We start from the raw sequence: 16,220 nt of genomic DNA, 5'->3' as shown, positions 1-16,220 counted from the left end.
GGCCCTCGTCACGCGACACTCCATTCCATTCCACTCTCCACGTTAGTACGAGGTTTGGACATTAAATAGTGGCAACTGTTTATTCACAACCGATACGAAACGGTACATGTTTGCACCTGTTACCGTCCTTCAGATTAGTCACCAGCGTTGTGTGGAACCTGTTGCCAGCGATGTGGAAGGCGTAGTATACCGTTAGCAGGGCCTGTTCTGTTGGTAGTGCGACTGGAGCGGTCTACTGCCTGTCGAATCTCTGAAACAGTTCTGAAGCGAAAGCCACGAAGTGGTTCCTTAATTTTCGGAATCAAATCAATGACACAAGGAATTACGTCCGAGGAGTGTGGTGGATCGTACAGTAATTCCCAGTTCCATGGACCGAACAGAGCAGCTCGAGCTGTACGCGCCCACAAATGAAGGGTGGATTGCGCAGAAAGTGTCGCCGCTTCTTTCCCAAAGCTGGTCGCAGGTGATGCTCCAGAAATGAACAGTAATACCAATTAAGTGCTTGTGACTTTGCTTTGGTTCTGAAGATGAAGGAACTGTTCCCGTACATCACCCGTGGCTGCCGCACCCCGGTCGACAAGTAGGGCCGAGGCAGTTTCAGATACATTTTTACAGTCAGACGATCATTTATGGATTTGTAGTTTTAACTTGACGATTTCCACTGTGGTCAAAGGTAGTTACTTTTATTCTGAGGAAGGTTGGGTTATCGCGACTGAAAGCTGGGTAAATCTATGTAAACTTTGCAACTGAGGCTGTTGGTTTTTTCTAAGAAAAAAAATTAACTGTCCATAGATCCGTAAGATTACGAAGGGGTGAAGATCTCTTCTGAAGAGCACCTCGCAAGGCATCCCAGATATATCCGACTTAGAGTTTATCTATTCATGATTAAACGTAGATGAATATTACTTGCTGATATAGTAGCTGTTCCAGAAGTTTTAAAAGCATCTTAATTTGGCGTTTCTAACGTATTGTTTTTTGTTGCAAGCCTACGTTTCCTAATGAAGTATATAGCCTGCTTCTATTGAAAATAAACGATATGGACGCCGAGATAACACTTTATTTTCAGTGAAGCCTGAGAAGGTTAATAACTCAACAACACTTAATTCCCTCTTCTCCTTACATTGGTTGCTACAGTGGTGTTTGCAAAGGTATATCAGTACTGCCAATTGTGAGGGGACTTCATTCTTCAATGCGACCACAATTGTCGAACTGCAGAAAGGAAAAATCTACATCTACATCTACATCTATACTCTAAATATGACATTTAAGTGCCTGGCAGAGGGTTCGTCGAACCACCTTCACAATAATTCTCTATTACTCCAGTGTCGTACAGTTCGCTGAAAAACACGAACTCCCGCGATTTCCCGTGCCAGCTCTGATTTCTCTTATTTCATAATGGTGACCCTCTCTGCCTGTAGGTCGGCATCAATGTTTTCACATTCGGAGGAGAAAGCTGGTGATTGGAATTTCGTGACAAGATTCCGTCGCCACGAGAAACGCATTTCTTTTAATGATGTCCAGCTTAAATCCTGTATCGTTTTTGTGGCAGTCTCTCCCGTAGTTCGCGATAGTACAAAACGTGCTACCTTTGATTGAACATTTTCGATGTACTCCGTCAATGCTATCTGCTAAGGATCCATACCGCGCAGCAGTATTCTAAAAGAGGATGGACAACCGTGGTACAGGTTGTCTCCTTAGTTGCTCTCTTACGTTATCTAAGTGTCCTGCCAATAAAACACAGCCTTTTGTTAGCCTTTCCCACGACATTTTCTATGTGTTCCTTCCAATTTAAATTCTACGTAATTGCAATTCCTAGATATGTAGTTGAATTGACGATCTTTAGATTTAACTGATTTATCGTGTAACCAAATTTTAACGGATTGCTTTTAGCACTCATGTGGATGACTTCACACTTTTCATTATTAAGCGTCAATTGCCAATCTTCGCACTATGCAGATATCTTTTCTAAATCGTTTTGCAATTTGTTTACATCTTCTGATAACTCTACTAGTCGATTAACAACTGCGTCATCTGCAAAAAACAGAAGACGACTCCTCGTATTGTCTCCTAAATCGTTTACACACATAAGGAAAACCAGATGATTAGACAGAATTTAACCCCCACGGCGATACATTAATTTGTTTCAATCCTCGAAAAGGACAGGATTCAATATTACTCAAAACTCTGCTGAAGGTACCCTGGATTTCAAAAACTGGTTGCCTAAGTTCTACAAAAAGGCAACGTAGTTCTTGGAAGAACCCTCAAGTACTGGCAGAATAGTTCTCACCTAGAGGTTAAATTTGGTTGACTAGTGGGGGAAGGCGTGGTGGCGTAAAGTTCGTCATCGCCAAACCTTGCACCAGCGTCCTGGATTCGTTCGGACCCTCTCCGCAGTGTCTCGTGCCGCGAGCGCCGGTGGCGATGTTCGTTGGTGGTGGTCCGCCCTTAGGGTGTGATCGGCAGGTTTGGCAGCCCCCCTCCCCCCTGTTCCTATGTGGAGGGGGAGGGCTGGGTGCTTGCACTGGGCGTCATCCCCTCCCTTCTGTCATCACATTACACTGATCTCCACACACACACACACAATACATACGTGGAGTGCTACAAATATTGTAATAAAGCATGTTGCAAGTAAATAAACAAAAAAAACCTAAAGGTTACGTAACTGTATCTGAATTCATTGATGGTGTGGTGAAAACACATTTTTGCTGCACGAGAACATCACTGAAGTGCCCCATATTCCTACAAAAATGGTGTACAACAGAAAAATTCGAATGCCAGACAAGAGGATCCTGCATATACGAAAGATAGTTAAATAGTCCACATGAGCGTAGACCACTTTATGAGGAAGTTGATGGATGGTGAAAGTGAAGGACAGTAATGATTTTTGAATTAAATTTCAGAGATCATGCTTTCAAAACGTGTGAAAAGTACAAAGAATTTCTGTACGTGTCGTATTATTTGTGTGTTGTGAAAGTAAAACTGTTTCTGATGTTGTAAGAAGAAGTTTAAATGAGTAATTCATAGTGAGTTTGAAGAAGAAAGGAATCTTCCGATTTTACTGAGTGGAACTAACAGTGCCGTTATGACGATGCTAATCACGTTTTTTTGTTTTTAATACACGCGCTGTGAGCGCAGATGTGGGCGTTACCTTCAGTGCTGGACATGATGACTGGACGTCAGACAAGAATGCCTTTGAGGCGACAAAGGCGCCGTTACGAACACCTCCCTGAGTCTGGATGGGGTCATGTCATTGGGCTACAAGAAGCTGCACGTTCCTGCGGCGATGCTGCAGGAGGATCTGGCAGCAATGTAGGCACTGCGCATGATTGCTGGCACAGGTGTTCACGGGAATGTGCGGTCGCAATAAAAATGGGCTGTGGACTGCCACAGGGCACTGCCGAGGGGGATGAGACCACAGCTCTGGCGCATCGCACTCCACCTGCAGCAGCAATATGGGGCTCAGTTGGCGCAACGAGCTGTTAGAAATGGGCTACGTCAAGGGCAGCTCCGAATCAGGCGCCTCGAAGTGTGCATCCACTGACCCCAAACGACAGCCATTGTCGACTACAGTGGTGTGAAGCTAGGGGTTACTGGAAGGCAAGGTGGAGGTCTGTTGCGTTCCCCGATGAAAGTTGTTTCTCCCTCGGTTCCCGCGGTAGCTGTGTGGGTCGCCAAGTCGCCAACGAGCTACTCTTTCTATACACACTGAACCTACAGCTGGTGAGAGGCACCCGCATGCCTTGCTCATACTGTGGCATCAAGCAGTCAGGCCTGCAACATGAGTGGTCTGCCAAGCGAGTGGACTCATTTTTTTATTTATCGAGTAACATGAGCTCTAGTACTCACAATTAAGTTACAAATTATTCTCCTGTTTGCATATTACGCAACGGAAACGGGTGAAGTACATCTGACTATTAGTAATTCACACAACTCTGACTGTTCACGACGCACTGGCAGTATTACATTTTCTTTCTTACCCAACGACTTTGATCAACACGTGGCCATCGCACTGAATATTAATGGCGCACACATTATAAATTTTGGATATCATGACAACATACTATTCGAAGGAAAACGCCACCAATCCTTTTCTTTTCACTACCTTTTTTTATTCCGATATATTCTATAACCTAAACACACCATTACATTTTCTACAACAATTGCACATGAGAAACTCCCCCCCCCCCCCCCCAGTGGTCATGGCTTTACATTGATGATTCTATATCTTATGGTCTCGTAGTTATCTAACGCTACAGTGCACTTTCTGGATAGGATGGTGGATCTTTTGCTGTATCTCACACTTCGACTCTCACACCCATCATCAAGAAAATTTCCTCCAGACCGAGCCGTACAAAAAGGAACATGCACAACCCACTCCATCTTAACCTGTCTTGCTACTCTCCCATGCAAACCACGCATACTTAAATTACATGAAATACACCACACTGGCAACGTGGAATACAACACAAGGAATAGTCACAACGTTATAATTACATCACTTTCAGTTTTCCCGCTTCAATTAGTATTCATCCCAGTTTCACACGACACTCCCCCACTTCGTAACTTTTCTTTCCTACTATGAACTCTGGAGGATATATGCACGTCTTCCTGTCCAATGCAAGGCAAGTGGCGTTACTGGATAGACGGCTGACTCACCTTGCTTCACTCCCAGAGTATTATAGTTTGAATCAAGAGTCATACGGATACATAACACGCAAAGTAATATTAAGAACACATTCATCACACACGCGATTCCTCAACTCATACCATGGACGAGTACTTCTCTTTATCCTTTGTCTCACACACAGATTGAGACTCACACAGTACTCACCACGTGGAAGCACTCGTCTCTGATTTCAAGTCCTGCACACGACATTTCTTAAATATTTACAACTTATAGCACACACGCCAGTAATTCAGCTTAGCTTATGCACTCAGAAGTATTTCATCTGATTGCTACACGTGGTTTCATTGTGACCGTTGGTCACTTCCGAAGATTACTACGATCCCCTTAATATTAGCTGATTGATATTTAATTCCCCCACAAAAGTTCCAGAAATAGAGAAATTATTATTCCAAACTACTCTTAAGTATTCCACATGCATACCATGTCTCCACTCTTTTGTCTTTACGGAGCACACCTAAGACAGGTCTTATCAACACAAGATCCAGCTCCCGAGTGCTGAAATATGGCCATTCTTCAGGCCATCTCGCACCTCGGCCGAAGTGGGGGAGCACCTTGCTACCGTATTGGTCAGCCACATTTCACACGCTCAAAGACGATCATATATTGCACATTCACTATCTGCACTTAGCAGACGACCATGCATTCATTCATTTCGCAGATCTCACCAAACTGGATATAGGGATTTATTTTGTGAGAGTGCACATGTGATCAGTTAAATAAATAAATGGTCCTTCTTTCCTACACTGGTACCCAGCTTCGATGTACTAAGTAAAATTGAGTTATTATTACAAAAATACGTTGTTATGACAGGAATAACGAAGAATGATGTACCTATTTTCAATGTCGGGCGGTACTGTACCCTTTCACTGTAGTTATGACAACAGAAACACTCTCGACCTTACCTCACGCATTCTGACTGCTAATTTGTACGTCAATCGGGTGCTCCAAGCTACACATACCTCTGTTGTTACCCAACGTGCACCACAGAGCGTCGGCAAGTTACCTTGGGGTGCTCGATCACCATACCCATTTAAAATCGAGCGCATACGGACATCATCGGACGACAACTCCAGCGTCATCCACAAACAGCATTTGCCGTCCCTGCATTGACCGATTAAGTGCAACAAGCGTGGAACTCCATCTGACAAACTGACGTTCATCACCTGTACAACAGAACGTATGCATGTCTGTATTCAATATTCCGGCGGCTACATAGCTTGTTAATATATCAGCATTTCACATTTGCAATGCCTGATCTCGCGCTTACATTATCGTCTGATCAAAATTATATTACTCAACTTTAGTTACTCTTTGGTGTTGCGATTTTTTCCATCGGTGTAACTGTTTCGTTACAAGAAAATTAAAACTAAGGGGGTAATTTATTTTGTGTTTCGCCACAACAGGATGTTTTAGACTTGTTCCATTCTTCATGACATTTGGGAATTATAACATTTAGTCATAATGCCCACAGAAACATTCCAATAGTTAATATTTCTTTGCCACACACATGGATGTAACACAAGGAGACTAATAGATGGTCCAAGTGGAACTGTCTTGTGTAACTGTGCCTTAAGCTGGTGTGTGCGATATGGATACAGATTTGTAAACTTGTACACGTATAAGCTGGAGTGAAATGCCAGAGTTATCAGATGGGTACTCGTCCACACTACCCTAGATAGGTAGAGAGTTATTCATAAGTAGTTCCAGACTTTCAGGAGTAGACTTCACCATAACCAGAAGACATACAGGAAGCATACAGTGAGGTGACGTCACCTCCTAGTAACGTGTCGTAGCTCCTTTAGCCCGGTGCAGTGCCGTAACTCTACGTGGCAGGGACTCAACAAGTCTCTGGGATACATGCAAAAATATTTGAGGCATGCCTCCTCTATAGCCGTCAATAATCCAGAACGTTTTGCCAGTGCAGGATGTTGTGTACGAAATGAACTTTCTATTATGTCCTATCGTTCATTCGAATTGTCCAGACTGTTCTTCAAACCAGTCACGAATAATTGTAGCCTGGTCACATGCCACAGTGTCACCTATAAAAATTCCATCCTTGTTTGGGACAAGTAGCCCAAGAACGGCTCAAAATTGTCTCCAGGTAGACGGACAGTATTATTTCCAGTGCTTGATCGGTTCAGTTGGACCAGACGACCCAGCCCATTTCATGTACACACAGCCCACACCATTTTGGAGCCACCTTCCCACACAGTGCCTTGTTGATTACTCGGATCCACAGGGTCTTTGGGTCTGTACCACACTCGAAGCCTAATTTCAGTCCTTACCAACGGAAATCAGGCCTCATCTGACGAGGACACGGTTTGTGTTTCGCCCCAAGAGGATGTTTTGGACTTGTTCCATTCTTGAAACTAGCGATTCAATTATAATGTGCACAGAAACATGTCAACAGTTAATATTTCTTTGCCACACACACGAATCTAACATGAGGAGACCCTAATAGGTTTTACAACTATCTTGTGCCTCAATCTGGTGTGTGCGACATAGATATAGATTTGTTAACACATACACATACACGCTTGGTTGAAGTGCAAGAGTTATCAAATGGGTACTTGTTTCCACTACCCTGGATAGGCAGAGAGTACAAATGATAGTTTCACCAGTGCACTGGTATTTTACACCTTGTATATGTGATACTATCCCAATCTGTGTATCTCCACATCGCTATCCCATGACTTACGTCACCTCAGTTTATCCATATCACTGGATGAAGCATCTCACCCAATATTTAACACAAAGCGCTCGAGCTAAAGCGGGTACCACTTGTGACGTGACTAATTTGAATGCATGCGAGCAACTGACTGATGTATCTGCCACACAGCAGGGCGCGGCGTCAGCGCCGCTCTGGAGGGAGATCCTCCAGGCGTCACCTGGTGCTGGGATGCTCTCTGCAGCTACGTCACGGCGCGCATTTCGAGTACCAAATTGGAGATAATCTCTGTCATCTTCTGAAACCACGGACGTACTTACGAATGCCCCTGTGCGGACATTCACGGACAAGGGATCAAGACGAAGGTAACTTCTGTTGCAGATGGGTGATCTGGTGGAAACGCTACACGGAGGCAGGCAGCCTGCAAGTTCTCGCGTCCGCCACAGGCAGTGCTAGCGGCCGCTGACCGCCATGGCTGGCTACAACGGCAGCACAGGTGAGGGCGCCCCGCGTTAGCGGCGGGAGACATTCGTTTTCACTCCACTCTTGCTCCGAGCTGATGTCGAAATTACGTTTCTCTATTCTGTCGGAGCAAGAATTTGGTGAAACTTCTCGGGCAATTTAGCTTCTCCAACTGATGTAGTAGTCAAGACAGCTGCTAGTAGGCTTTTATTTACATCAGTTAGGAAAGCTGAAAATATTTGCTGGACTGTGGATCGAATTTGGGTCTCCAGGTCGCCAGGCGGATTTTCTGACCACTAAGCCAAGTGGTCATCGCAACTGCGCAAGCTACCCTAGCACACCCGATATCAGATCCAAATACTCAACTCAACTGACTACTCGTGGCATTTCGCTGATTCGCACAAGAGTTCATGTGTGGTGTACATCTTTGTTGAAGGGGTCATAAGACACCCATATTCGAATCCCGGTCCGCACAAATAATGGTTTCCCCAGTGACGTAAATGAGTGTCCATTAGCAGCAAAAGGCGTACCCAGGATCTGAACTAGGAGGTGAGGGGGGGGAGGCAGGTCATACTGGTGTCAGGAAACAAGAATTCGAGACAACATACAGCACTTCTTATTAAATAAAACAGTAAACCAGTGGCTTGAAATCTTTCAAATTCTATCGATGAGCAACTTCATTCACCATTTTATTGCAGAGAGTAGCCAACCCTAACTGAAGGTACCTAACTACTTTGCTGGTGCACGTTGAAATCATACAACTGTGGGATAAAGGAGATGCTGGTACATTCTGTTTGTGAGGGATGTACACATTCAGGGGCAAACATACATTCAGTTGCAAACCTGTTGTTCTGTTAATTGATTTCTGAACCTCTAGGAATAATTGACGATCCCCTGGGGATAATCCATCCTCCTAAGATATCCCACACCCCTTCCGCTTCTCCTCCAACCCTCTGAGAAATTCCGAAACCTCTCCTCCTCCACCTCAATTATATGAGCACATTTCTGATACAACATGAATCGACTAATGAATTAAATTGATCGTCTAATTACCATCTCCCTCTCCTGGGGAGTCCCCCAGACGTCCCCTCCCTCACTTCCCCTCACTCCAAAGCCAACTTCCTTTCCCTTCCAGAAAAAAATGGCATGAAAAGTGCTGTCTGAGCAGAGTTGTTGGTGTGGCAGTTATTACCCTGTCCAGGAACTACATGCCCTTATTACATAATTACTCTGCTGCAGGATCAAGGTGTTGTCTTGTTCGAAAATTGTCATGCCCGTGATCACCTTGATGTGCAGGGATCGACTGAGCGAGTGCACAGTGCCACCACCAGAGGATGACCAACTCAACCCAGGAAAAATGGCGAGAAAATTATCTTAGTCCATGCTGAGCTGGTGGGCTAGAAGGATCACATAACAGGAAATCCAACTGCACTGCAGTGGGCATAGTAATTATAAAATTCATTTTGCATGCCAGTTCACAGGGGTCAGATGTCGTTATTTGGTGGGAGAATCTCACCATTCTCTGCTGCTTATTTAAGTTTGGCAGATGCAGGTCTTGTAAAAGACATAAAAAAGGAGTAATTAAATATGTAAGTAGATTGCTTTCTTTCGATACGCAAGTAATGCCGTCATGAAATCTACATCAACATTAGACACTCATTGGGCGTAATTACACCAGTCAGACCACGCAAAACGTATCTGGCGGTAAATCTTTCGATTGCTTCTTCGCCAGCAGCCCTTCACGTCCCTTTACTGGGAGGCCCGGCCGTCAGTGGAAGACTTCTTTCGAAATTTGATTCCATTCTGACCATTTGTTTTGTTCGCAATGAGACACATTCCACGCCAAGTCAGTGGAAGTAGCTGCTCTATGGTGTAGCCCTGCTGTGCAGATACTGAGTTACTTCACAATACTACCAACAGAGTATTCTGGAGAACCAACAACTTTAATCTTGGCACAATTCAGTGCACTTTTCACCCACACGGACACAGACTCTGATTCGTTTACTTAACGACGATTCCTTGCCCTAAGAACCAGTGGCATTGCAGACATATAATAAGATGAACCATGATCTCTGTTATAAACAAATGTACGATAAGCAACCACTTCTGGGCTGTTAAAAGTCTCCAGACCTAATACCGTCTCCACTTTACTACCACGTACTAGAGCGAGAAGCCCAACAGTTACCATGAGCACTAGTGTCGGCGTTAGTAAGTGTCAAATTCAGTACGCATCCACAAAACACTGGAAGACCGGACCGGCCGTTGTTCGTATGATCAAATGTATGTGAAATCTTATGGGACTAAGGTCATCAGTCCATAAGCTTACACAATAATTAACCTAAATTATTCTAACACACTTACCCATGCCCGAGGGAGGACTCGAACCTCCACTGGGAGCAGCGGCACAGTCCATGACTGTAGAGCCCCTTGACCGCTCGGCGAATCTCGCCCGGCCCACTGTTGTGGCCAAGCGGTTCTATGCGCTTCATTCCGGAACCGCGTTGCTGCTACGGTCGCAGATTCCAATCCTGCCATCGGCATGGATATATGTGCTGTTAGTTAGGTTTAAGTAGTTCTAAGCCTAGGCGGCTGATGACCTCAGATATTACATCCCATAGTGCTCAAAGCGACTTGAACCATTTTTGAACTGTAGGACCATGAAGAATAGCTTGCGCACCTACTCCGATATATATATATATATATATATATATATATATATATATATATATATATATATATATATATATTCCTGGAAATTGAAATAAGAACACCGTGAATTCATTGTCCCAGGAAGGGGAAAATTTATTGACACATTCCTGGGGTCAGATACATCACATGTTCACACTGACAGAACCACAGGCACATAGACACAGGCAACAGAGCATGCACAATGTCGGCACTAGTACAGTGTATATCCACCTTTCGCAGCAATGCACGCTGCTATTCTCCCATGGAGACGATCGTAGAGGTGCTGGATGTAGTCCTGTGGAACGGCTTGCCACGCCATTTCCACCTGGCGCCTCAGTTGAACCAGCGTTCGTGCTGGACGTGCAGACCGCGTGAGACGACGCTTCATCCTGTCCCAAACATGCTCAATGGGAGACAGATTCGGAGATCTTGCTGGCCAGGGTAGTTGACTTACACCTTCTAGAACACGTTGGGTGGCACGGGATACATGCGGACGTGCATTGTCCTGTTGGAACAACAAGTTCCCTTGCCGGTCTAGGAATGGTAGAACGATGGGTTCGATGACGGTTTGGATGTACCGTGCACTATTCAGTGTCCCCTCGACGATCACCAGAGGTGTACGGCCAGTGTAGGATATCGCTCCCCACACCATGATGCCGGGTGTTGGCCCTGTGTGCCTCGGTCGTATGCAGTCCTGATTGTGGCGCTCACCTGCACGGCGCCAAACACGCATATGACCATCATTGGCACCAAGGCAGAAGCGACTCTCATCGCTGAAGACGACACGTCTCCATTCGTCCCTCCATTCACGCCTTTCGCGACACCACTGGAGGCGGGCTGCACGATGTTGGGGCGTGAGAAGAAGACGGCCTAACGGTGTGCGGGACCGTAGCCCAGCTTCATGGAGACTGTTGCGAATGGTCCTCGCCGATACCCCAGGAGCAACAGTGTCCCTAATTTGCTGGGAAGTGGCGGTACGGTCCCCTACGGCACTGCGTAGTATCCTACGGTCTTGGCGTGCATCCGTGCGTCGCTGCGGTCCGGTCCCAGGTCAACGGGCACGTGCACCTTCCGCTGACCACTTGCGACAACATCGATGTACCGTGGAGACTTCACGCCCCACGTGTTGAGCAATTCGGCGGTACGTCCACCCAGCCCCCCGCATGCCCACTATACGCCCTCGCTCAAAGTCCGTCAACTGCACATACGGTTCACGTCCACACTGTCGCGGCATACTACCAGTGTTAAAGACTGCGATGGAGCTCCGTATGCCACGGCAAACTGGCTGACACTGACGGGGGCGGTGCACAAATGCTGCGCAGCTAGCGCCATTCGACGGCCAACACCGCGGTTCCTGGTGTGTCCGCTGAGCCGTACGTGTGATCATTGCTTGTACAGCCCTCTCGCAGTGCCCGGAGCAAGTATGGTGGGTCTGACACACCGGTGTCAATGTGTTCTTTTTTCCATTTCCAGGAGTATATATATATATATATATATATATATATATATATATATATATATATATATATATATATATATATCGACAGGAATGCAAAACGAGTCCCTTATCTACGTCCGCTCCCCTCCACCCATTCTGGCCCGTCACCCCGGTCGTTCAAATCATCAGGAGGCGGCAGCTCTTTGACACTGATACCTGGAAAAATCCTGTCGAAACACACGCTCTCTCTGACTCTCTGTCTCCCTCTGTCCCTCTCAAGTGGTTACTTCCTGACCAGCGAACACGTGTCACATGGCACCATAGTCCACACCACATATCTTCTGTCTTGAAGAAAGCAGCAGACACCTGGGAAATCCTCAGAAGTCTCCAAAGTGCTGTCCTGTGGACGTCTTCGAAGTAGCCTAGTTGCGCAATTCAAGGAAACTGATGATTGATTAATTAATTATATCGATACCATCGGTGTTTTTCCTTGCTCCCCGTTGGTGGTTACTAGGCCAGGCATATCTGGCAGGAAACTCTGGGGCTACCTGGGATTCGAAAACACAACCGCCTGCGCTCTTCCCCCTTTTTTATTTTCCTAGCCCCCTGTGGCTCATATTGGCACAGCAAGGTCGTTTGGCAGGGAATCCATTATGTTAAAGTATACTACCACGGTTAGATCGTTTGCGGGAGATCCATTAAGTTGGAGGCATCTAAGAATGGTAGTGAAAATCTCATATTTCATCTCAGTTGCGCTAAGTCCTTAAATAATCTGAAGGTGTCACGGAAGGAGTCTGAGTGAAGTGTGGTAGCAAAACCACTGTTGGGAACAATAAACTGATCAATCGGGAATTAGACATCGCAATTGGAAGTGGTTTTGAATAAAATTGTATTTGTAATACCAAATTTCGTCGGGAATTTATGCCATCACGGCTGTGTAGTTCCCGACCACCCACAGGAGTGGCAAGTTTATTTATTTATTTATTTGCTCTATAGAACTTTCAACATGTTTATCTCTGCTACAACAGGAAGAATAGGTAGGGGAGAGGGTCTACTGCATGACAGCACAGTAACAACAACAAATCCCCATCTATATAACCAAATACCACTCCATATTTCTGCTGCAAGCAGAGTGCACTGGGACGTACTGAGAAGCACTCAATGCCGCACACAGCAGCCATCACCACATGGACAGCTCACTTTGCAAACACATGTGTGTAAACTACCACCCATTCCGCAGAAGTCGTCACAGTTAGAAAATAAAGGCGGACACTTTGTTAGGCCGCACGTTGGCCACGCTCGGAGCTGCTCAACCATCTCCGGCATCTGAACACTGGCCGTAATTGAACCTCAGAGACGGTAGAGACTGACGCCATGACCAGCGATCCAGCTGTGAACACGTCAATTTACATGGTGGGGGAAGAAGAATACAACCATGTTCAATCTTCTCAAACTTCCATGTAAATAGGCGACTGCTCACAACACACGAGATCACGAAGGCTGCCCCACACACCCGCCCAGAGGGCGACACAGTTAGTTCAACGGCACCCTTGCACCACACCTGTTTGGAAGGCTCAGTGTTGGCTCACGCAGTAGGCCAGGAAATTTCCTTTCGTTCTGCCCACTGGCTGCCAGCGCCATACAGCCAGACACCAACCAGAGTCATTCTAGGAAACCAGTTTCCGACGATGAGTAAAGTATCAGAAATTCCTCCTCTTAACGACTATGGTTCTGGAAATATAAATTTCCCGTGTAAATCTATATGCTCATAATGAGAGGACAAAATTTTATATATAAAACCTTCCATGCTGCTATCAATGCGTTGAAATCACAATTTTTCACATCAGATCTATATTTCTCTTATGATCAGACACTCTCCCACATAATTCTCTTCGCACATGTCGGAGCGCTGGCCCAGTAGCTTTACACCTCAACACACACACATTTCAGACAAACACGGCGATTATCTCTTACACGCATGTAGGGTCTGAAAAAAAAAAGATATGTGACCATTCACACGATCTGGATGTCGTTTTGCGCAGACTACCACAGTTTCCGAGTAACAAAACCCTCCCGACACATCGTCGCCATCACATATTTGTCAACGAATAAAGAGAGTAATTAGCCCTTGCGTCTTTTATTTATGTTACATGTGTTCGTGCGCGCTGTATACTTCAGCAAGAAGAACTGACACAATGGTTGTGGAAAGAGTAATTTAGAAGTGTGCATCTGACTTCTACGGAAACATCATCCCACCCCCCACACGTATCATCCCCACGAGATGCCTCGACGTCGCAACTTCCAGGAAATGATTTAACGTATAGGTCTTCCAGTGAACGACTACTGAGAACCAGCTGTAGATATTCTGCTCATGGATCACGACAATAAACATATCGGTTTTCGGGTTTCAACATGAGTACTGCGTCATCATGCACAGATGTGATGAATAGTGGCTTCCAATCCACACTCCCTCCTTGCTGTACCACTAGAACGGTCAATGGTTCAATGGATGACGTTCACGTTGGAATACAGTATTGACTTGCACCACGCTGTTTGAAGCGCTCAGAGCAATTCCATTACCTGGAGACACCACAACAGAGAGAGGGATGGAACAGAATGATTTTCATATATCGAAGCGAACATGAGACTGCTCTCACATTTTTGTTGTATTCTGCAACGGTTTTCGTAATTTCAACGCTTGTTACCCAGCTACACGACTTTCAAATAACAAGTCTTGATACTTGTTACGCCAACAAAACCTCTCATTGTGTCGACCTCGTGACGCTATCAGGCAATGGCGTTGCAACATGCATCCCAGTCTCTGTACCATTTGCTAAGTCACTCTCCACTACTTTGCGAGTGTTATCTACTAGACTGTCAATGTAGACAGGGTTTGCGCAGTACATTCATTTCTCGTCACTTCTTCGACACGTACACCGAAGTCTACCGGGCAACCCCAGAACTGGTGCCGTTACGTTAACTACGTGTTTCCGGCACATCGATCACAGTGCGGAATTTCCGACTGCGATGGACCATCTCTCTCTGTGTTGGCTAGACTCACAAAGTATTCTCACATTCATAGCATAAGACCAGAGCCCGCAGTATCTCAGATCAACTTGCATCAGCGTCTCCGCTTTAATTTTGAAGTGGCCGGCAGGAGGAGGCTGCTATACCCGCTACACTCGACGTCTCGTGAAGGGACAGAGCATCCTGCTTTAAACGTTACCAATACACTTCGAAGGTCCTCTTTCTGAAAGATTGTGACACATGCTCCAAATGTCCACAGCCGACCGGTATTCTGATTCCAACACTATAACTGCCGCTCTATCAAAGCTGCTCCGCACAAATCCAACTCACAGCGTGCGTGCTGAGGAGGTTACCACTCCTAATAGGTGAATAGTGGATATAAGGCTGAAAACATCTGAGAGCCTTGTGATGATATAACAGGCGGTTAAGAGTGAGAAGAAATTTGTTTTTATTCATGTTGGAAGGAGTTTGAAATATTTTCCGTAAATCACTTATGCTATCAATTTTACAGTATATTTGTGTTGTTTGAGGTCTGTATCAGGAAGGTATTGGAAGGACTGAAGTAATAATAAAGGATAAACATACACAACATTCGCAGGGTTTCATGGCTGCGCACTTAAACAAGCTACAAGATAAAAAGTCGTCTAGTTACCAATATATTAGTCATGTGGAACGGAACACCGCTAATACTCCAATATTCGCAACATGTGACATACATTCACCTGACAAGTTTCCTATCCCACTCACTATCGTGAGAAACTTTAAGATGATACAACTACTAAGTTCTGCACAAAAGAAGAACATAGATTCCTTGTGATACATGTACTATGTAGCTTTCCAGAGATGTGTAGTCTCCTTTTCACGTCTGATTAAGGTTTGCAAGTGATTGTCAGCAACAGAAAATGAAAGAAAAATCGTCATCTCATGAGGAAATAGACATATGCATAGCACTGGTGATTGACATTTGAAATTACATGCTACTCTGCACTAACTCTGTGTACAGACCACTCCCCTGCACACACTCCATCTGTCAAGCAAATGTACACACAGGGACTGCGAGACACACGATGTCTCTAACTTAGAATCACTGTAGTTGTTCAAACGGCTCTGAGCAATATGGGACTTCACATGTAAGGCCATCAGACCCCTAGAACGTAAAACTACTTACACCTAACTAATCTAACGACATCATACACATTCATGCCCGAGGCAGGATTCGAACCTGCGACCGCAGCAGTCACGCGGTTCCG

The 16,220-nt window shown here is 45.4% G+C and overlaps 1 protein-coding gene across 1 annotated transcript in view; it reads left to right on the top strand.

Moving 5' to 3' along the window:
• The window catches only part of LOC126295394 (uncharacterized), a 766,077-nt gene that overhangs the window by 467,241 nt on the left and 282,616 nt on the right, over positions 1 to 16,220 (top strand). The window contains exon 3 of the mRNA XM_049987875.1: positions 7,737 to 7,851. Coding sequence (XP_049843832.1) covers positions 7,827 to 7,851 — 25 coding nt within the window. The 5' untranslated portion in view covers positions 7,737 to 7,826. The remainder of the gene's footprint in view (positions 1 to 7,736; positions 7,852 to 16,220) is intronic.

The sequence above is a fragment of the Schistocerca gregaria genome, chromosome 11 (genome assembly GCF_023897955.1).
Source record: "Schistocerca gregaria isolate iqSchGreg1 chromosome 11, iqSchGreg1.2, whole genome shotgun sequence".
Classification (NCBI taxonomy): Eukaryota; Metazoa; Arthropoda; class Insecta; order Orthoptera; family Acrididae; genus Schistocerca; species Schistocerca gregaria.
Note: the sequence above shows the minus strand (reverse complement) of the source record. Positions and strands in the feature narration are given on the sequence as shown.